At 42.7% G+C, this 21858-nt stretch overlaps 1 protein-coding gene across 8 annotated transcripts in view; it reads right to left on the bottom strand.

Moving 5' to 3' along the window:
• Window positions 1–21858, bottom strand: part of LOC140459731 (histone acetyltransferase KAT6A-like) — a 261877-nt gene that overhangs the window by 103939 nt on the left and 136080 nt on the right. For all 8 annotated transcript variants that reach the window (XM_072554188.1, XM_072554189.1, XM_072554186.1 and 5 more), the window contains 2 exons: window positions 6364–6472; window positions 2419–2534 (listed from right to left, as the gene is read on the bottom strand). In XM_072554188.1, the coding sequence (XP_072410289.1) occupies window positions 2419–2534; window positions 6364–6472 (225 nt within the window). The remainder of the gene's footprint in view (window positions 1–2418; window positions 2535–6363; window positions 6473–21858) is intronic.

Raw genomic sequence — 21858 nt, 5'->3', positions numbered from 1 at the left:
GAGGGTCGATGTGGACTTTTTGGACTGAAGGGCCTGTTTCCACACTGTAGGGAATGTAATGTCATCTAAAAAGACTGGGGCACTGACAGCCTGAGTGTCGATTTGGATTGAGGGTGATGGGTGAGCACAGCTCAGGGCCAATTAGAATACATACTACCTTGCAATCTCACTAAAACCTTGGAGTCTCTTCACAGCAAAGGTTTATACACTATCCATCTGAAAACTCGCTGTTGTCAGGCAATGCCACTGTCCTCCACTTACTCTGCAATGATACCCAAGTTCTAATTTTCATTAAAAGAACTAAACAGCCTCTCAATTACAGGCTAATGCCAAACAAGGGCAGTGGACTTTGTGGTTTCATTGGGTCAGTTTATAAAAAAACAAACTGAGTGAAAAAGGAGGGAGAAAAAGTAATCAGTTTCCTTCCGAACTGGAATGATCTCAGAGCGAAACTCAAATTACGCACACAAACTTTGGGAAGACTGGAACTATATATATATATATATATATATATAAGAAAAAACCCATCAAATCCCAGACGATGACCCCATGTAGTGCACTCCAGATGGAGCTTAGATCCAGAAGCTGAAAATAAGCAAACATACACCTGGCCCCGTAACTTGAAGGTAACACTAATGGAGCGACACCAGCTAGATCATTGTGGGCATCGCTGGGGAGGTTTGCAGCAGATTCTGCTAACCTGACTTTTTTGTGGAACTCCGATTGGTTGTGTGCTGCTGTTGCCTGAACATCACATTACGTCCATTGGGAAGGAGCTACAATTCTTCATTAGCAACGCAGCATTTTGAAAATGTGACTGAAATGGATGACCGGCACGGAGTGGGCTGCCAATGTATAATGCACAGTTTATAACTCACTGCATAATGCTGTTTACCCATTGTTTAAACAATGTTGATTCTGGCTTTAAAATTTTAGTGGTTACCTCAGGTAATGTTTTATGCTTACTTTGTTTCAATCTTATGTAATGTAATGTAAATTTGTTGGTAATAAACTGCTGAACCAATTATAACGAGTGAGAGTCAGCTATCCATAGTGGTGAAGATGCAAAAGTTTATCATCAAGGATTTTATAGCAGAGCACTTTGAAAACAGTCAGTATGGATTTACAAAAGGGAAGAACGCTTCAACAATCTACTGGAATTCTTAGGGAGCCAGTGGATGTGGATTGTATGGTTTTCAGATGTTTTTGACAAAGTTCCACCAAAGAGACTGACGCGCAAAATTAACACTGCTGCTGTATAGTTGGAGTGCAAAGAGAAGACCCAGAGTCGTTGGGTCGTTCTGTGCAGTAACAGATCAGGAGCAGCCCTGGCTTGGTGAAGCTAGTTGTCTGTGAAAAAGTACAGTTGTGCCTCTCAGTACTGGAGTACATTTTTAAGAATCCAGGGGAGTACAGAACTGGGAAAGGAAGATGAACTACCAGGGAGTGAGTAGTCATTGAGTAAGTACTTGACAGAGTGTTGTTTGAAGAAATTCTGAAGCTAGATCTGCAGAACAGAACAACAGGAATCACATGTAACATTTTGATTAAATTGATTGATCTGTACTGTTACTAATATTGGGAGTGGTGGTTACTTCGAAATCTGTGGGATCTGTCTTAACCACATTAGTCATGCTCTGTGGGGCATTCAACCACAGTTCATGTTACCTATGTTGACCTCAGTTTAATTTCAGAAGTTCAAAAATAAGTTAATACACAGAAATATATATGGTAGGTTCTATTACCATTCCAACTTTGTGCAGTTCCTTCCAAATACTGGAATACTGAATTTATTCTCTTATCAAGTACCTGGGATATCTCACTTCGTCAACCTCAACAAAAAAAGTTATTGCTCCCTTGTCAGACTGCGACACAAATTGGGCAGCCTGGTCTGGGACCGTAATCGGACCCAAGACAAGGCTGCCATTCTCAATGACATTGCTTTTCATTTATTGAAATGAACTACCTTCTCACATGGATAATACACTTCTCATGGAATTCATGTCAAGTACAATGAGGGCTCCTCTCCTATCCTGTCCTGTATTCTTCTCTCAAATAATACTGAGGAAACACATTAACCAATCCATCACCACACATCGACATGTTGGGCTTTGGTGGCAAACTGACAGCCACATTTGCCGTTGCAAAACAATCCACACCCAAAGCACTCCAGGTTAATTGGTTGTATTTGAAGCACTTTAGAGCATTTATGCAAAACAAGTTTGGACACCCAATAAAGAAGCACGTTGATCTTTCTAAAATGCAAATTACAGCAAAGCAACGACGGATTCCTCTTGAAGTGAAGAAATCTGATGAACACCAACACAGGATGTCCAAGGGAATTGAAACAACTCTGCCGTCGTACAACTTTTGCGCATGCACTTGAAGGCTGTCTTTATGAATTGATACACAACTTACAGCATTCTTCCCCTGGTCCCGACAGGTGCTGCACGTCTTGCATTCAATACACTGCCATCGTAAGGCTTTCACACGAGCCGTTAGTTCAGGAGAGAATTTCAAACAGGATGGGTGACCTGGAAACACAGCAGAGCTGACAATCAATCTCTCATCATATTATTCATCGTGCATCCACACAAGTGTCACTCAGGTTAAATATTCTTCATTGCAGTTCTTGAAACCAGTCATATTACAGAGGTGATGGTGCTGGAGGTCTTAAACAGAACATTAGGTGGAGAAATTTCCAGGACCTGATCAAGTGTATTCCAGGAAGTTGTGGAAAGGTAGGGAAAAGAATTGCAGGACCCCAAGTAGAGATATCTGTGCCAGGAGATCGGAGGGTGGCTGATATTGTGCCTTTACTTCAGAAAGGTTGTAAGGAGAAGCCTGGGAACTACAGACCACTAAGTCTGACATCAGTAGTGGGTGAATTGTTGGAAGGAATTCTCAGAGATAGAAGCTATATGCATTTGGATAGGCAGGTCCAGATTAGGGATAGGCAGCACGGCGTTGTACATCGGAAAGTGCGTCTCACAAACCTGGTTAGAATTTTCCTAGGATGTAATCAAAAAGATTGAGGGGGGCAGAGGGTTGTTTTTTCAGACTGGAGACTCGCAGTGTTCTGTTGGAATCAGTACTGTGGGTCCAATTTTGTTTGTAATTTTTCTACATGATTTGGATGAGAATTTAGGAAGCAGGGTTTGCAGTTTGCAGATGACACCAAAATTGGTGGTATAATCAACAGTGAAGAAGGTTGAACCTGTTGGACTGTGACCTGGTGCTGTGAGATTTTTAAAAATTATTAATATCTGGAGAGTTGACAAAGAATCTGTCCAAATATTTTTCGTCAAATACTTCCTTCTTAACCTCAGATTACCATTACGGAGAGCTACTGTAATATAAGAAAGAAGTAACTTCCAGTCATAAAATAACTTTCACGGATAGAGTACATACAAGCACTTCACCAGCCATTGAACTACTTTTCAAATGTAGTCACCAAAGGTTTAGGAGAGATGTCACAGGTAGGTCTTTTACGCAGAGAGTGGTGGGTGTGTGGAATGCACTGCCAGCAGTGGTAGTAGACTCAGATACATCAGGGTCATTTAAGCAAATCTTGGATAGGCACTTGGATGGTAGCACAGTGAAGGCTATGTCGGTTAGTCTGATCTTAGAGCAGGAGAAAAGGTCAGCATAACACTGAGGGCCGAAAGGCCTGTACTATGCTGTACTGTTCTATGTTCCAAGATTTAAAAGGGATCTTGACCAATTTGGCCAATGGGCTGAGGAGTGACAGATGGAGTTTCATTTGTATAAATACGAGGTATTGCATTTGTGAATTAAACAAGAGCAGGACTTATACAGCTAATGATAGGGATGTGAGGAATGTTGTCATACACAGACGCAAGGGTTCAGGTATATAATCCTTTGAAATTTGCATGACATAAAGACGGGGTGGTTAAGAAGCTGTTTCGTATGCTAGTCTTCACTGTTCAAAACTTTGAGTGTAGGAGTTGGGTCGTCTTGTTGAGGTTGTACAGGATGGTGGTGAGGCAACTTCTGCAGTACTGTGTTCAGTTCTGGTCACCCTTCTCTAAGAAGGATATGATGAATTTGGAGAGGATGCACAAACGACTTCCAAGTATGTTACCGGGACTGGAGGGCTTGAGTTATTGAGAGGGGTTGGTTAAGCTGGGACTTTAAGCTGGAGCATGGGAGGTTGAGGGGTGGCCTTATAGAGGTTTATAAAATCATGAGGGGTATAGATCAAGTGAATATTAAAAGGTCTTTTCCGTAGGGTGGGGGAGTTCAAAACGAGGGGGCATACTTTTAAGTGTTAAGGGGCAACATTTTCACACTCAGTGCTGTTTGCATGTGGAATGAACTGCCAGAGGAAGTGACAGATGCAGGTCCAGTTACAACACTAGAAAGACATTTGGACAGGTGCATGAAGCAGAAAGGGAAATGGACCAAATGCAGGCAAAAGGGATTCGTTCAGTTCAGGAAACTTGGTCAGCACGGACGCATGGACCAAAGGATGTAATTCTGTGCTGTCTAACTCTAAGGTAATACAAATTATCTGAATTTCATGGATGGGCTGTACATGCTGTTTCATAATGTGACCATGAAGAAACAGGAGGAAAACTGGTAAAACAATTGGCTCAGTGAGAAGGTAAGGCTCAATTTCTGAAGTGGAATTGCACACAAACTTAGAAGAGACCCAATCAGACTAACATCAATGCTAGTAGAACTCCCACTGTGTAGCTCAGGATTAATCTCAGACCTACAGTGGAGTTGTAATGTTCAACTATTGATGCAGCTTGTTCCTTGAAGGGAATTGCTCAAGTCTGCCTTTTATTGAAACAATAAAAATGGACAAATCCAAATGATCCTAACTGCTAGCAAATGGCTGAGGTCAGTGGATGATTGTACATGCTTCGCAGTTAACAACTGGCCTGTTTCTACACATTTTATGGTTGACCACTGAAGTGAAGTGTGACAGATTTCTGCTCGATGCAAAACAGAATATGGATGTTCTTCGGCTTTTCTCAGTGCATCAGTTGACATGTTTTAAACTAATTCATGTCTTATCAGGGCCGAGGATGTAGAATAACTGAGACGAAGTTTCTTAGACCAAGTGCAAAGAGAGTGCAATATCAAGTTTTGATTTATGTGTTTGCGACTAGGTTTCAACTAAAATGTTAACTGTGATAACAATTAAACTTCGACTCAGATCAAATATTCGACTCGCCTTTTTCAAGATCAAAATGTAAAGAAAGCGAACAGTAAAGATCCTCCACTTAACTTACAGACAGGTTAACATAGTGGGAGACAGCCTTGTTATAGTTATAGAGCGGTGACCTGCAGGTGTAGGAGTCATCGGAAAGAGTTCACGGGATGGGGAGCACAAAATTGTCCATGAAATTGGGACTTGCTTGTTAAAATGGATGGGGAGGTTTTCTGGTTTTAAGGTGTGAAAGACATCAAAGCTGTGAGCCAGGGAGACAGTGGGCAAGGGATGACAGAGAAGCTACAAAGAGGGGAAAATGAAAGGGAGACTGTAACAGAGTGAGGTGAGGGGGGCTGAAATCAGGAATCTCAGTGAAGAATTATTTAAGGGACGGAGAACGAGATAACGAAACACGTATCAAATGAAACAGAGACACAAATGAGAAAAGTAGGAAGGAAACAAAGATGGACCGAGGAAGGGATAAAGAAAGCAGCAAAGGAATTTTGAAAGAAGGTGAGTAACAGACAGGGAAATCAACAGCAGAGAGAAATACAAATGTGATTCATTTGTATGAATACTTTCTCATGGCATCAAACTTCCAGAATTGGGGGAACAATGAGACCCAACAGTGGCAGAGAATGTCGAGATGAAGGTAGAAACAATGAGAGGAGTCAGAGAAAACAAGAAATCATTCAAGGAAAAGCAAGTGGCATATAAACAGCGGGAAACAAAGCATGCCACAAGTCCCAGAAATGAGCTAAATTTCAAAACTCGTCCCTGTAATATTCCTTTGGCCCCATGAGACTGTGAATTGCCACCAATAAAGACAGGGCATTAAAAAAAACATGATTTATTTTGCTCGCTTTTTAGTTGTGCAAGATACTCCATTATTAATTCAAGTTGTAGGATGGTTGACTCGATCATTTGACATCCCTGCTAAAGCCTCCTGGCACCAGTAGACAGGTCAATTTGTTGCTCAAAGAAATCACATACACCATAACCTTTCTGGCTTCCTAATATTAATAAAGCTGATTATGGCATAGAACTAGACAGGTCTGGAAGCAGAGTGTTAAGATCCAAATGATCCCTTCACTATGAACCTGGGCTCACTCCGTCAAAATGCAACTGCATTCAGTTAAAATAATGAAGCACTCACCAAAGTTGAAAAGAGTACGTACCGCTATTACCACAATCTGCACATGAAATGAGTTCCTCACGTTTCTTCTCACGGTTCTGCTCTTTTGTTCCCAGGCAAAACCCACAGATTGGAATCGGTTCTGCACGGGGCTGTTGACAGAAGAAAGTCAAATTTAATCTCAAGAGCTGGCTTGCTGCATCTCTGCACAGTTCTCACACACATCGCGATGGTGAAATGGAGCTTAAACCTGGTGGCTAACAAGAGATAAATATCATCCTCTCATCTAACAACTCAAGTCCAAGTTAATGTTTGCATAACAGCCCCGGGGAAAACCCCTGCTCTTAAATGTCACCTGGCATGGGATATGGATGGTTCACCAAGTGAGGAAAATCAACGGACACTGGAAACAGAAGGCTGAGGTACCAATCCTCCTCAGTAGTCCACAGTTTTACTTACTCAATCAAGTCCCAAATGGAGCATGAACCAAAAAGATCCATTGTGACAATAATACTGCCATCAATAATCCAACTACAAACCACCTTTTCATTTCACAATGTTTAACTTTGGAGATTTCTGCATTTTACTTCAAAAGTCATGTCACAAACTCCAGGTCATCATTTGTGAAAATTGTTTGTTACCAGTATAAAACTAACTGTTGACTTGGTAATCAGGTCATGGCCCCACACCAATCCTGAAACAACAGTAATACTGCTTAACTGTTCATAAAGATTGGGAGTTTTCCTGAATGAACTTTACATTAAAAAGAGGCTACATTTTTATGTTGGCTTTCCAAATTCATGAAGTTGTAGTATACTTTAACACAATGTCTGCACACTCCAAACCCTAACAATATTACATATAAAATGCCAATTTGGTTCTTCGTTCTAAGATTATCTGACGGCATGAGACTTACTCCAAGAAGTTTGGCTTTTTCTCAATATTCACCTCAGTCTCTTCTTCTTGAAAGTAGTAAACTGTCTGGACATGTTGTGACACACCTCTTTCAACATACATCCTGAGGTGGGATTTAAACCCAGAGGCAGGGACACAATCTTTGTGCCATTAGACCCTCTCTGACCTCAATCTGAATCAATACAATTATGTAGACTGCCTTGCTCTGTCTGAACACCGTATGATCTGTATGTTATGATGCACCTGTACTGCTTGCAAAACCAAACCTTTCACTGTACTTGGGTGCATGTGACAACAATAAATCAAATCTTACGGATTGAGTCGACTTCCTTTTGTTTTTTGAATATCATGTTAATTTTCCAGCAGTTTCATCAATTTGTCAATGTGATTAAAAATATCTGAGCTCAGAACTTTGCATTTGACGACTCTATGACTGTGCTTTGAAAGTATAAGAACCAAGCATGCAATTCTGCAAGGCAGGCCTCCAGAAAGGTGTAAACTGGTGAGAACATTTTGGACATCATCTGGACCATCACTGACCAGACAATGAGGCATTCCTCTCTATGAACAGATGGTACTTACAGCATCCCAGAGCACAGGAACAGCTCACCGAGCATATGATAGGATTGATTCTCCTTGAACAATTCTGCTGTTTGGTCCAGCCATGAGACTGCCCTACCAGTGCTTAATACATAGCCCTGAGTTTCGACATAATATAAGTAACCAAAAAGCTTGAGGGTTACACACTGACTAAGATACCAACAGAATTCACTTGCTCTTCTTGTAACGATTGCAATGGGATATTTTACATCTACCCATAAAGGACAAATAAGGGAGATGAAAATCAAACCTCAAACAGAAGGCTCACTGGCACTGTATTAGAGTATCAGCATTGATTTTGTGCTAAGAGACTGTACCTCAACCTTTGAGTCAAGGTTGACATCTTCACTCCAACAGCACATGACTGGTACAGTCATCCTGTCGTCGAGGTTGGGTTCTCAAGGACATTTGCACTCTTACCCCATTCACAGCATTTTAGTACATCTTTCACTGTTCTGTACACCACCTGCTGTTCTGCCTCTCCAAGTCCATCTGCCTGCACAGTAAGTAGACCTCCTCCCAGCTGGGTTCACACACACTCCCACACAGCCAGGTTCCTCACCTGCCTACTGGGCGCACAGCCTTTCATCCAACCTTTCAATCTCTTCAGACTGGTGGCGTAAGCACTGGCCTTCACACATGCTAATAGCCCAAATCAAGGACAATAAGCTGTCAGTCATCTGATCTTCATGTGAAGAAAAAGATTTAGATTAACTTGTCTTAAAGCAGGAAGAACAGATGAAAACACCAACGACACAATGATAGACTGACATACCAACATACAGAGTGTGGCAATGCCTACCTAACTTAGGTAATTTGCCATTTCTATACATTTCCAGATCTTTATTTCATGCACTGATAATTCACAATGAGCCCTAACTATGCGCACACACACACACGCGCACACACACACACACACACACACACACACACAGCCTTTGGAAGACTGATTATTTTGCATTGTCCTTCAAGAAGAAGGAGATTTACTGGTAAAACCAGTGACCAGCTTGCCAGATGGTTTTGAGAAATAATTACAATCTCCCTTAGTGCTGCGACATTGGCAACAGGCATGGTCCATTATCAACAGCAGATGGGACAGCTTCAAACTTATCAAACTAACCAGCCTCACGGCAACTCTTCATGTGCGCAAGACCAAAGGGAAGTGCATTCCAACAAGTGTGCGCAATCTCTGAGGTTCAATGACTGAACAGAGAGCCAAATTTACCAAGGAAAGAGGACAGTCAGCACTGTACCCCATTGCTGCCACACTAGGCTAACACATCATTTTCACAATTACACAGCTCCGCATTAAGTTTTTCCCAGTCTCGTTGATGTTCTGTGAATAAATAAGTGAGAAGACAAATCCTGAGGGCTTCCATCGCATTTAGGGGCCTTCAAAGCAAACCACAACCAACAATCTGCACTCAAGTCCCTGCTCACAGTTTGACAGCTGCAACAAATTGCGGGACACGAGCTGCTAAAATCCACAACATTCTAAATAAGGCAGCGCACAACACTCAAAACAAAGTCCAACCCGCCCTAACTTCCAACTTTCAAATAATTCCAGGAACCAGATGTCGATGAGCCAAAACTCTCAGAGGGAACCAGTTCACAACCTGTGGACTGTCTGTACTGACAAGCAGCTGAACAAGAAGGGAAAAAAAAAGGCGGCAGGGGGACGTGATCTGTGACACGAACCAAAAGGAATTCCGTGTCAGTCGTCAATCAGTTGCCTTCAAAACATGTCAGATACACCGACAGTAATCGCCATCATTTTCATCCACATGATCAGGGGTGTTTTGATTATTTTTCAAAAACATATACTGTGGGTTTTCTACCCCTTTTAATTTGCAGAAGGGATCTGCTTTGATGCTGCATATTGTTCTTAATTTCCGCCACTAGAGGCCATCGACTGCAGTGAAGACAGTGTTTGCCAGTGCTGTCATTTGCAGCATAAATGTTGTTATTTTCCATGATAGAATCTCACAAACGTCAAGCACAGAATGCAACCATTCAATTAAATTTATGCTGGTTCTTTGAAAGAGCAATCATGCTCAGTAGTATATTACGCTATCAATTAATTTCATGCAGTAGTGTAGAGCTCAGGCAGACACCAGTCTTCTGCAAATACACAGAACAGCTGTACCGCACATATCTTTGTCATAAGAAACTAATTTTTCACAGAAGTGTCAGACATTTTCTTCAGTCGTTTTACTTGTGCTCAAGGGCATTTCACAAGGATTGATGATAGCAGCAAAAGGCATTATCCAACTCATATTTGTGACTCTCTAGCATGTTGAGCAAAGCAACTACAAATATATCAAAAATATTAATTATATACTAAAAGCAAACATTTGTTGATTCAGTGTTTTTTCAAATAAACAGCCTGAGGAACCATCGAGGTTTCTGGGTACTGGCAGTTAATTCTCCTATCTTAACCCAGATGTAATAATGATCAAACAATGAGCACTTAAGCAAAGGGTGAGAATAAATACAAACTGCTTTTAATGATTGTGGAAGCAAAGCACCCTGTAGCAGAGGCAAGTTATTAAAATCATCATTTTCAAAAGATTTCAACCTGGCTGAGATGACACTGATGTCAGGGTGTTGCTGCTTGCCCAGCATTTATTGACTGTCCCGAGTTGCCCTTCAGAAGGTGGTGGTGAGCTGCTTTCTTAAATCGCTGCAGTCCATGTGGTGTGTGGACACCCTCGGTCCTGTTTGGGAGGGAGTTCCAGGATTTTGAAACCCAGTAACACCAAAAGAACAGTTGATATATTTCCCAGTCAGGACGGTGAGTGGCTTGGAGGGGAACTTGCAGGGGGTGGTATTCCCATGGATATGCTTCTAGATGGAAGTAGCTTTGGGGTTTTGAAGACACTGTCCAGCATCTTAGGCAGATTTCTGCAGCGCATCGGCGGTGATGGTGGTGAGTGGGTTGTGGGGGGTGGGAGTGGACACTCATGGATGTAGGGCCAATCAAGGGGGCAGCTTTGTCCTGGATGGCGTCAAGCTTCTTCAGTAGTGTTGAAGCTGATCCCATCCAGACAAGTGGGAACTATTCCATCATGCTCCTGAGGTGTGCCATGTACGATGGTGGGATTTGCAGAGTCAGGAAGTAAGCTACTCACCGCAGTATTTGGAGTCTCGTACAGGTACTCTTGCAGCCACTGTCGTTATGTGGCAAGTCCAGTTGAGTTTCTGGTCGATGCTAACCCTCAGGGTGGGTAACATCAATGAACGTCCAGGGGGTGTTTCTATCGTCTCTTACTGGAGACGGCCATTTCCTGCAGTTAGGTGGTGCCAATGTTACTTGCCACTTGTCAGCCCAAGCCTGCATTGCTGCATTTGAACATGGATTGCTTCAGCACCTTAGGATTTATGATGGCACTAAACATTGCACAAGCAGCTAACATCCCTCCTTTTGAGTTAATGATGGATGGAAAGTCATTGATGAAGTACCTGAAAATGGTTGGGCCTACAACACTACCCTTGAGGAACTCCCACAGAGATATCCTTGAGCTGAGATGACTGACCTCCAACAACCAGAATCATCTTCCGATGTGCCAGGTACAACTCCAACCAATGGAGAGGTTACCCCCAATTCCAATTGATGCCAGTTTCACTCAGAGCTCCCTGATGCCACATTCAGTCGAATGCAGCCTTCAAGTCAAGTTCTGCCACTCTCGCATCACCTCCAGTATTCAGCTCTGTTGTTCATGTGTGAACCAAGGCTCAAATGAGGACAGGATCTGACTGGCCCTGGCAGAACGCACAGGCAACAATGACCCGCTGCTGCTTGTCAGCACTGTTGATGACACCTTCTGTTACTTTACTGATGATCAAGAGGAGACTGATGGGTCCCTCACCAGCTGGGTTGGATTTGTCCTGCTTTTTGAGTACATTTCCACGTTCGAAAGTATGGTGCTGGGAAACTACAGCAGATCAGGCAGCATCCAGGGAGCAGAAGAATCGACTTTTCGAGCATTAGCCCTTCATCAGGAAATGCCATGTTGTCAGGTAATTGCCAGGATTGTAACTGCACTGAAAGAGCCTGGCTAAGGGAGCACCAAGTTCTGGAGTGCGTGTCTTCAGTCTTATTGCTGGAATGTTGATCGGGCCCATAGCCTTTGTGGTATCCAGTGCCTCCAACTGTTTTGATATTAGGTGGAGTGAATTGAGTTGGCTGAAGACTAGCATCTGTCAAGGTGGGGATCAGTGTGGAACATCCAGGCATTTCTGGCTGCAGGTTGCTGCAAATACTCCAGCCTTATCTTTTGCACTGATATGCTGGGCTCTGTCATCACTGAGGATGGGGATATTTGTGGAGCCTCCTCGACGAGTGAGTTAATTGTCCACCACCATTCAAGACTAGTTGTGGCAGGACTGCAGAGTTTAGATCTGATCCGTTGGTTGTGTGATTGCTTAGCACTGCCTATCATTTATGTTTGTCATACAAGTAGCCCTGTTTGGTAACTTCACCACTTTGCCATCTCATTTTTACCTGTGCCTAGTGCTGTTCCTGGCATGCCCTCCCGTTCTCTCTACTGAATCAGGGTTGAGCCCCTGGCTTGATGGTAATGACTATGAGATCGCACGTTGTGCTGGAGTACTATTCTGCTGCTGTTGATGGCCCACAGCACCTCCTGGACGCCCAATCGCGAATTGCTAGATCTGTTCGAAGTCAATCTGTTTTAATGTAGTGATAGCGCCAGACAACATGATGGGAGGGTATTCTCACTGTAAAGGTAGGACCGTGTGGTGGTCACCCTGACAGACTCTGTCATGGACAGTTGCAGCTGCAGCCAACAAATTCTGAGGGATGTGGCCTCGTTGTTTTCCACAGCTACATCTGCTTGGACCTAACCAGCTCAATCAGTCGTGCTGCTACCAAGCTACTCTTGGCGGTGGACACGGAAATCCCCCAACCAAAAGTACATTTTGCAACCTTGCAACATGGAGGAGCACTGATTCATCAGCCAAGGGAAGACATTAAGTTTCCTTTCCCAAGCTTAATTTGAAACAAAACTTTCTGAGGTCTATCAATATTGAGGACCCCCACAGCAAGTCGCTCTCAAGTTGTATACCACTTCCCCACCACTTCGAATGGATATGTTCTATCAATGGGACACGACATAACCAGGGATGGCAATGGTGATGTTTGAGACATTGTAAGATACGATTCTATGAAAACAGTCTGTAAGGCAGCTCTCCCAGTTTTGGCACTGAGCATTTTGCTTCGACTGAAGGGGGAACAGGACAACAATACTGGCGAAGTCAGCAGGATCCAAATGAATAGTTATGATTGGACAGTGTCAGTGGCCACCCAGAACATTGATGCCTCGAGAAGGATGGGCGCTCAAGGTAAGATCTTAAACCTTGGTCCCTCTTGATATTCCTGCGTGCCGGAGTCAGTCCCCACTCGATCACTCTCTATTCTACGGATTCTTTGGATGGTAATTTGTTCAGTCGAGAGAGACAGTTTCACAAGCGCACTGGCAGACAGAGATGAGAATCCGCTGCACTGCATTTGGCGGGGGGCGGGGGGGATGTGATTGAGGTTCGAGTCCTGTGCGCAGTACTGAGGTTCAACTCCCCTGGGTGAGTGTGATTGAGGTTCGAATCCTCTGCATGATATTGGGGTTGAAGTGCCCTGGGGTTGGTTTGGTTGAGATTCATGCCCTCTGCACGGTACTGCGGTTCGAGTCTACTGGGTGGGTTGATTTGAGTTACAAGTCCTCCACACTGTGCTGGGATTCGGGGTCTCTGTGTTTCAGTGGGATTCGGGGTCTCGGCGTTTCAGTGGGTTCAAGCCCCCGTGAGCAGTAAAATGAGAAAGGGGTTAAAGACCCCTCGTGGTGAAATTTGAGGCTCTGTGAGTCTTTGTTCTGGGGAAGAGAGTGGCTTAGATCGTGGTGCAATGTGGTCCACTGCAAGGGCTTTCTCTTTTTATCATTGTAATTTGAGTGAAAAGATGCAAAAAAAACGCTGAAATTAAGGTTGTACTAGTAATTAGGTTGAAGGAGGGAAGTTTCTATGTAAATTGTGCCATGCTGAGAGCGCTGATGTTTAAATGTTTTGGTTTGTTAAAATACGGGTTCAGAAAATCCCTTTACGTAACTGTTTTGCCTTGTTTGAATCAGGATCTTAATGCGATGTGTTTTGTGGGCTGTGTAGTGGGACAGATTTTGTTTTTACATTGAAATTGGACAACATTATGTCCTTCTTAAAATGATCAAACTTGTGATCTTAAAACAAAGTGATTGAGTGCCTTGAGCCCCTGATGTGTCTGAAAGTCTGCAATGCCTGTTCAAAAACAAAGTTGGGTCAGTGGTCATGCTTTAACCAGATGAGAGTATTGTTTTAAAGAATTCTGCTAATTATTGTTCAGACTTCATTGGCCCCTTCATATTGCAAATTCAAACAATGTTGATCTCTACCCAAGTTGCCACTTTAAGTCCGACTGTTTTATGAGGGAAATTTCATTTGGAGAACCTATTTTAAAATATTCAGCATTTATTTCCCACAAGTACTTGAGATTTAAATCTGAACTGAAACGGTCTCTTGAATTGCTAAAGCACAGGAAACATTTTGTTGTTTTCTTGCAATTCCAGATTTTTGAAATACTTTTCCTGACATTTTTCACATTAGCCAAGTATCAAGTTGTTAAAAGAAAATAATTTTTGAATAACCTGCATAGAGGCACCCAAGGGTTTGATTTTAGGACCATTGATTGTTGTTTATAATTGACCTGAATTTAGTAGTTTATGGATTGTGTAAAACTTGATAATGTCATCAATAGTGAATATCGTAATACACTTCAAAAATTCAAAGAATGTTGAAATAGGCAGACACAATTTAGTGTAGTTAAATGTGTGACTGTCTTCATACTGACAACCACCTTGGCAAGGAAGGAATCAGAGAGGAAATGTAAAGATACTTTCAGCAGTTAACATCTTCCATAGAGTTTCTCCATTCACAAGTAAAGCATGCCTTTGAACCACCACCCACCCCTCTACAACCTGATCCAGACTCAATTAGCTCCCCAGTCATGAGTATGAAAAGTTAAGAAATTAACAACAGTGAAGAGGAGGTCTATCCACTTTTGGTCAGTGGCCTTCCTACGGACATTAGACCACGTGAGCTTTACCCTGTCTTTTGATCATTTAAGGGATATGATGGTTCACTGATTAAGCTAACATCACAACAGGCTTTGTTACATTTAACAACATGGTGGGAGCAGAAGCAGCAAAGAATGCTGCATTCACCTAGCCTGCTGCTGCTGCACTGCACACTCAGACGCGCTGGTCTCCTCCATCTGAAGCATCGCTGCAAGGATGGAAGTCTCGTCAGTTTTGTGAAGCATTTAACTGCCCTTAACGAAGAAATCAGATTTTTCAGAGGAGTGATGCAAGAACAGACTGAATTTTGTTTTCAGGTTGGACTTTACTGAAGGAGATCTTGGAGATCTGGCTCATTTCCACTGGACTTGGAGGGGATAGAGTGGTCACTAAGGACTGACTAGTTAAGAACTTTATGGTGACATTTTTTCCACATGGAAGGATTCTTCAAACTCTAATTACTGTAACGAACTAGCAATTTTTGTATTTATAATCACTGCATGTTGTGTATCAATAACTTGCTTAAATACTGGCTATCAGAGTTTTTTGAAAGCTAGAAATGCCATTGGTTATCATAGTATCATGAAACAATAAAAGGAGGGAATGAGAATGTGTACAGGGTAGAAGCAGGCAGGGAAAGAGTTAAGTTCTGAGTTTTGTTAAACAAGCAGTTCAGCTGAGCATGATTCAGATCAGATAAGAACTTGCAATTAACAATGGGGTGCTGGAGGCAAGGGTAATGGGCTAACAAGGTGGAAATGCAGTCATTACGTAGAGCTATTTAACAATATTGGAAGCATTCAGTATGCAAGGTCAGCTAACAAGGGGAAAAAGTATCCATTGTATGAATCAAGACAACAAAGTTAAGAACATTCATTGCATAACAGTAAAGGGCTTGGCCTCTGTTACTAATACTCGCTGATTTTAACGGTCACCCAATTAATATTCATGTTGCTTTATCTGGATGCTCCTCCCTGTAAAATGACGATATAATTCATTGAGAATCTGCTGTTCACGAAAGAAGGCAGAGAATTCATGTTCCTGTGCACATGGGCGATCGCTCTCTCTCCCTCATAAAGATGAAGGAGGTAAAATTACACGGTGTCTCTGAGTGTTTTGTTTTGACTGAAGGGGGATCGGGACGACATGAGATGTTAGTAAAGAGGACTTTGCATGGTTGACAGTTGTTTCTGCAGTGGTCTTTTTCTGCTGCCTCGGTTGATGCTTGGTCAGCTGTCCAACGTAATTTATCAGTTCAGAGAGAAGCTGAGAATTAACCACATTGAATGGGACTGAAGTCAAATGCAGGCCAGTACAGGTAAGGAGAACAGATTACCTTGCCTGAAGGACCAGGTATGTTTTTTCTGACAATCTACAATGCTTCCGAGTCATCAGTAGGTTCTTAATTCCAGCATATTTCTTATTGAATTCAAATTCTGTTGTGGCGGGATTTGAACCCAGGTCCCCAGAACATTAGCTGAGTTTCAAGATTAACATTCCAGAGACAATACCGCTATGGCCACTGACTCCCCTTTTGAATGCGTCTGTCAGGAAACATCAGCTGAAGGAGGACGAGAAGCAAAATAGATGAACTCTCAATATGAGTTGTGTTGAATTAATTTGTGCCTGTTCCAGTTTTGTTCAGAACCTTCATTTAGTGAGCTCCTTGAACATTAAAGCTTGGCTGAAACATCTCACAGCCGTTTTTAAGATTCCATCTCAATTCTTCGCATCAGGTGTAGAGCTTCTGCCAACATTTGATCAACATTTTTGTGTCGATCAGTACTACTAAAAAAGAAAAACCACAACAACTATGGATTGCTGTAAATCAGACACAAGAGCAGAAGTTGCAGGAAAAGCTCAGCAGGTCTGGCAGCATCTGTGAAGAGAAATCAAGAGTTACTGTTTCAGACCTGGTGACCCTTCGTCAGAGTTTTGCTGCTACTTAAAGTGAGTTATTCCTCTCATGACCAAACATGACTCGGACAGAATGGATACAATGTATTTGTGCCAATCAAAGACTTGTGGTCTGAAGGCATGTCAGTAAAGACAGCAATTTTGGGAGTAAGCCACCAATGGTAATAGACAATAGGTGCAGGAGGAGGCCATTCGGCCCTTTGAGCCAGCACCACCATTCATTAAGTTTGTGGCTGATCATCCACAATCAGTATCCTGTTCCTGCCTTATACCCATAATCCTTGATTCCATTATCTCAAAGAGCTCTATCCATCTCTTTCTTGAAAGTACCCAGAGACTTGGCCTCCACTGCCTTCTGGGACAGAGCATTCCATGTGTCCACTGCTCTCTGGGTGAAGAAGTTTATCCTCAACTCTGTTGTAAATGACCTACCCCTTATTTTTAAACTGTGTCCTCTGGTTCTGGACTCACCCATCAGCAGAAACATGCTTCCTGCCTCCAGAGCGTCCAATCCATTAAGAATGTTATACAATCAGATACCCTCTCATCCTTCTCAACTCAAGTGCATGCAACATATGATCGTCGTGCCATTCCGGGAATTGACCTCGTGAACTTACGCTGCACTCCCTCAATAGCCAGAATGCCCTTCCTTAAATTTGGAGACCAAAACTGCACATAATACTGCAGGTGCGGTCTCACCAGGGCCCGGTACGACTGCAGAAGGACCTCTTTTCTCCGATACTCAATTCCTCTTGTTAGGAAGGCCAGCATGCCATTAGCTTTCTTCACTGCCTGCTGTACCGGCATGAACACCTACATCTCATTGTACTTGCCCTTTACCTAACTTGACTCCACCTAGATAGTAATCCGCCTTCCTGTTCTTGCCACCAAAGTGGATAACCACACATTTATCCACATTAAACTGCATCTGCCATGCATCCGTCCACTCACCTAACCTGTCCAAGTCACCCTGTCATCTCCTAACATCCTCCTCACATTTCACCCTGCCACCCAGCTTTGTCTCATCAGCAAATTTGCTAATATTACTTTTAATACCAATGATGTCGAGGTCAAATGTTGTCCGGGTTTGTGATGAGATCAAATAGACTGCACTGGGTCATGATTCGAAAACTAACTTTCCAGTCTGGATCAGCGGGGTGACAGCCCAGCAACTTACAGCGTTTGTAAATTTATAGAAGGTGGTGCACGATCTGAGAATATGGACAACAAGGTAACATGAGGAAACAAAACAATCCATTTTCCAGCTTTGATGAATCGCATGTCAAGCCTTGAATTCAGTGTTGGCAGGCAATTTAAAACAGCAAAAACAGCAGGATATGACTTCAAATTTACGACCTCTGGATCAAAGGATATGATAAGTTGAATGTAACCTTCATGAGGATCACGTTTAGGGCTGTTTTATGCAATGAGTTCTTGGAAGGAATCCACAGAGACTGATAAGTTCATTTCTGAGCTTTGACAGCTCCGTTACGTTCAAAGGTTGCCTATCCTTGGACTTTAGCCTCTGGAGTCGAGCAAATGGAAACAAAACCCGAAGCTTTTCTCAGTAAAGAGTATGCAAATCCAGGACAGATCTTAATTTGTTCATGAAGCTTTCTGCACTTCAAGATGACACTATTTAAATTAAACGAACGACAGAAAATTCAAGAAACATTTTTGCGCAGAGACTTCAACAAGGGTAGCTGAACACAAGTCCCTGCAAAGGTTTTAAAAATGGGAGAGGATGAATTCTAATTCAGGAAGGATATTCAGTCTCTGAATTACGACATCACAGCAAGGAAATCGATGGGAGGTGTTCATGGATAGCACATTCAAGCATTTTAACCGAGCACAGAACTTCATAAATGTGAATATTTGTTAAATTAACGTGCAAGCAAGACGCCACTTACTTACTTCGAGAATATCATGGAGAATCTCCATCAGAGACAAAACAACACGCAATTGAAAAAGTCTTAGCAAACAGACAATGAAAAAAAAAATCATCTGCTTCACCTTGACCCTGAATAGGAAGCTTCTAATTGTGAAACTCAACTGCAGCTCAGGATCAGAAAGAAAGATATCCCTTGTAACAAAGACAAAAGAATGAACCCTGACTTGCTTTCAGTGCTGTCTCACTCTGAACAGAAGCTTTGGTTTATTCCGTCACAGAGAATACTGAATAACTTCAAAGTACAGCACAGTATTTCAGGTGCGTCTCACTGCACACGCAAGGGGAATTGTGCATTTGGCTTAGTCACTGGGTGTGGGTATCATCGGAAGGCAACCAGTTAATGCCTAACTCCTAACTGCTCTTGAGAAGGTAGTGATGACCTGGCTTCTTCAAATGCTTTTCATTTTGCAAAGTGCTCACACAGTACTGAGGGGAAAAGAAGTTCATGGATTTTAACCCTGGAACAGTGAAGTAGTTCCAAGTAAGGATGGTGAGAGACTTGGAGGGAGATATGCTCCAACTTATCTGCTGTGCTTGTTTCTCTCAGTGCTCAAGGATATGGGTTCAGAAAATGTTGAAGTCGATCTAGCAAGCTGCTCCAGTGCATCTTGCAGATGGGAAAAACTGCTGCTCCTGGTGAATGCTTCATAGATGGGTTGCTTTATACTGAATGGTGTTAAGCTTGTTGTGCCTAGTTGATGAGTGAACGGTCTCTCACTGCATTCCTGATTTGTATCTCGTAGATAGTACGCAGGATTTGGGGGGGTCAAGAGGCGAGTTATCTGCCACAGAATTAGCAGCTTCTGACTTAATCTTCTTGCACAATATTCATTTGGCTTTTCCAGTTAAGGCTTTGGTCAATAGATATTCTTGATGAAAGTGAGATGGAGTGTTGTGAAAACTACTGCAAAGGTGGATGGTTCCATTTCCTCTTGTTGGAGATGGTAGTTGCCTGGCACTTGCAAGGGACATATGTTACTTGCGACTTAACAGCCAAATCCTGATTACTGCCCACTTCAAGCAAACATGGACCACTTCAGTATCTGAGGAATTGTCAATGGTACTGAACCATGTTCAGTCAGGCAATTTAATTCAAAACTTTCAGTTTGAACATAGAACAAAACAGTGCAGTACAGGCTCTCAATGCTGCGCCGACCTGTGAAACCAATCTGAAGCCCGTCTAACCTACACTATTGCATTTTCATCCATATGTTTATCCATTGACTCTTCAAATGCTCTTGAAATTACCACATGCACTATTGTTGCAGACAGGGCATGTCACACCCCTCCTACTGTCTGAGTAAAGAACCTACCTCTGATATCTGTCCTATACCTATCAGTCCTCAGTTTAAAGCTGTGTCCCCTCGTGCTCGCCATCGCCTTCTGAGGAAAAAGGCTCTCACTCTCCACCCTATCTAAGCCTCTGATTATCTTGTATGTCTCTAAAAAGTTACCTCTTAACCTTCCTCTCTCTCACGAAAACAGCCTCAAGATCATCAGCCTTCCCTCACAAGACCTTCCCTCCATACCAGGCACAACCCTGGTAAATCTCCTCTGCACCCTTTCCAAAGCTTCCACATCCTTCCTATAATGCACGGACCAGAACTGCATGCATTACTCCAAGTGTGGCTGCACCAGAGTTTTATACAGCTGCAACATGGCCTCATGGTTCCAAAACCGGATCCCTCTATTCATAAAAGCTTACACACAGTATGCCTTTTTAACAATCCCATCAACCTGGATGGCAACTTTCAAGGATCTCCGTATATGGAAACCAAGATTTCTCTACTCATCCACACTGCCAAGTTTCTTACCATTAGCTCAATACTCTTTATCCCTGTTGCTCCTTCCAAAGTGAATCACCTCACACTTTTCTGCATTAAACTCCATTTACCATCTGTCATCCCAGCTCTGCAGCTAATCTATGTCCCCCTGTAAGCTGCAACCTCCTTCCACACTGTCTACAGCTCCACCGACCTTCATGTCATCCGCATATTTGCTGACCTGTCCTTTTACGCATTCATCCAGGTCGTTTTTAACAATGACAAACAGCAGTGGCCCTAAAACAGATCCTTGTAGTACACTACAAGTAACTGAACTCCAGGATGAACCCATCAACCCATTTCCCACCAATCACTACCCTCTGTCTTCTTTCAGCTTGCCAATTTCTGATCCAAATCGCTAAAACACTCTCAATCCCTTGCCTCCACCTATTCTGCTATAGCCTACCGTGGGGAACCTTATCAAACAGCTTACTGAAATCCATATACACCACATCAACTGCTTTACCCTCATCCATCTGTTTGGTCACCTTCTCAAAGAACTCAATAAAGTTTGTGAGGTACGATCTACCCTTCACAAAACCATGTTGACTATTCCTAATCAAATTATTCCTTTCTAGATGATTATAAATCCTATCCCTTATAATCCTTTCCAACACATTACCCATAACTGATGTAAGGCTCACTGGTCTATAATTACCATAGTTATCTCTATTCCCCTTCTTGAACAAGGGGATAACATTTGCTGTCCTCCAGTCTTCTGACACAACTCTTGTAGACAATAGTGTCATAATAATCAAAGCCAAAGGCTCTGCAATCTCTTCCCTGGCTTCCCAGAGAATCCTAGGATAAATTCCACCCGTTTCAGGGGACTTATCTATTGTCCACCTGTCCAGAAGTGCTCACCCTTTCTCCTTCTGAGCCTCAATCCCATATAGTCTAATAGCCTGCATCGCAGTGTTCTCCTCAACAACATGTTTTTTTTCCTGTGTGAGTACTGATGGCAAATATTCATTTAGCGCCTCTCCTACCTCCTCGGACTCTGCACACAACTTCCCACTATTGTCCTCGACAGGCACTAACCACCTTATTCTGGTCATTCTTTTATCCCTGACATACCTGTAGAAAGCTTTAGGGTTTTCTAAGATCCTACCTGACAAAGACTTCTCAGTCCCCTCGTGGCTCTTCTTAGCTCTCTCTTTTTGTCCTTCCTGGCCAACTTGGCCAACCAATCAAGCACCCAACTCAGTCTT

Source organism: Chiloscyllium punctatum, chromosome 35 (assembly GCF_047496795.1).
Source record: "Chiloscyllium punctatum isolate Juve2018m chromosome 35, sChiPun1.3, whole genome shotgun sequence".
NCBI lineage: Eukaryota > Metazoa > Chordata > Chondrichthyes > Orectolobiformes > Hemiscylliidae > Chiloscyllium > Chiloscyllium punctatum.
The sequence above is the reverse complement of the archived record's forward strand: the minus strand, read 5'-3'. Positions and strand labels throughout refer to the sequence as shown.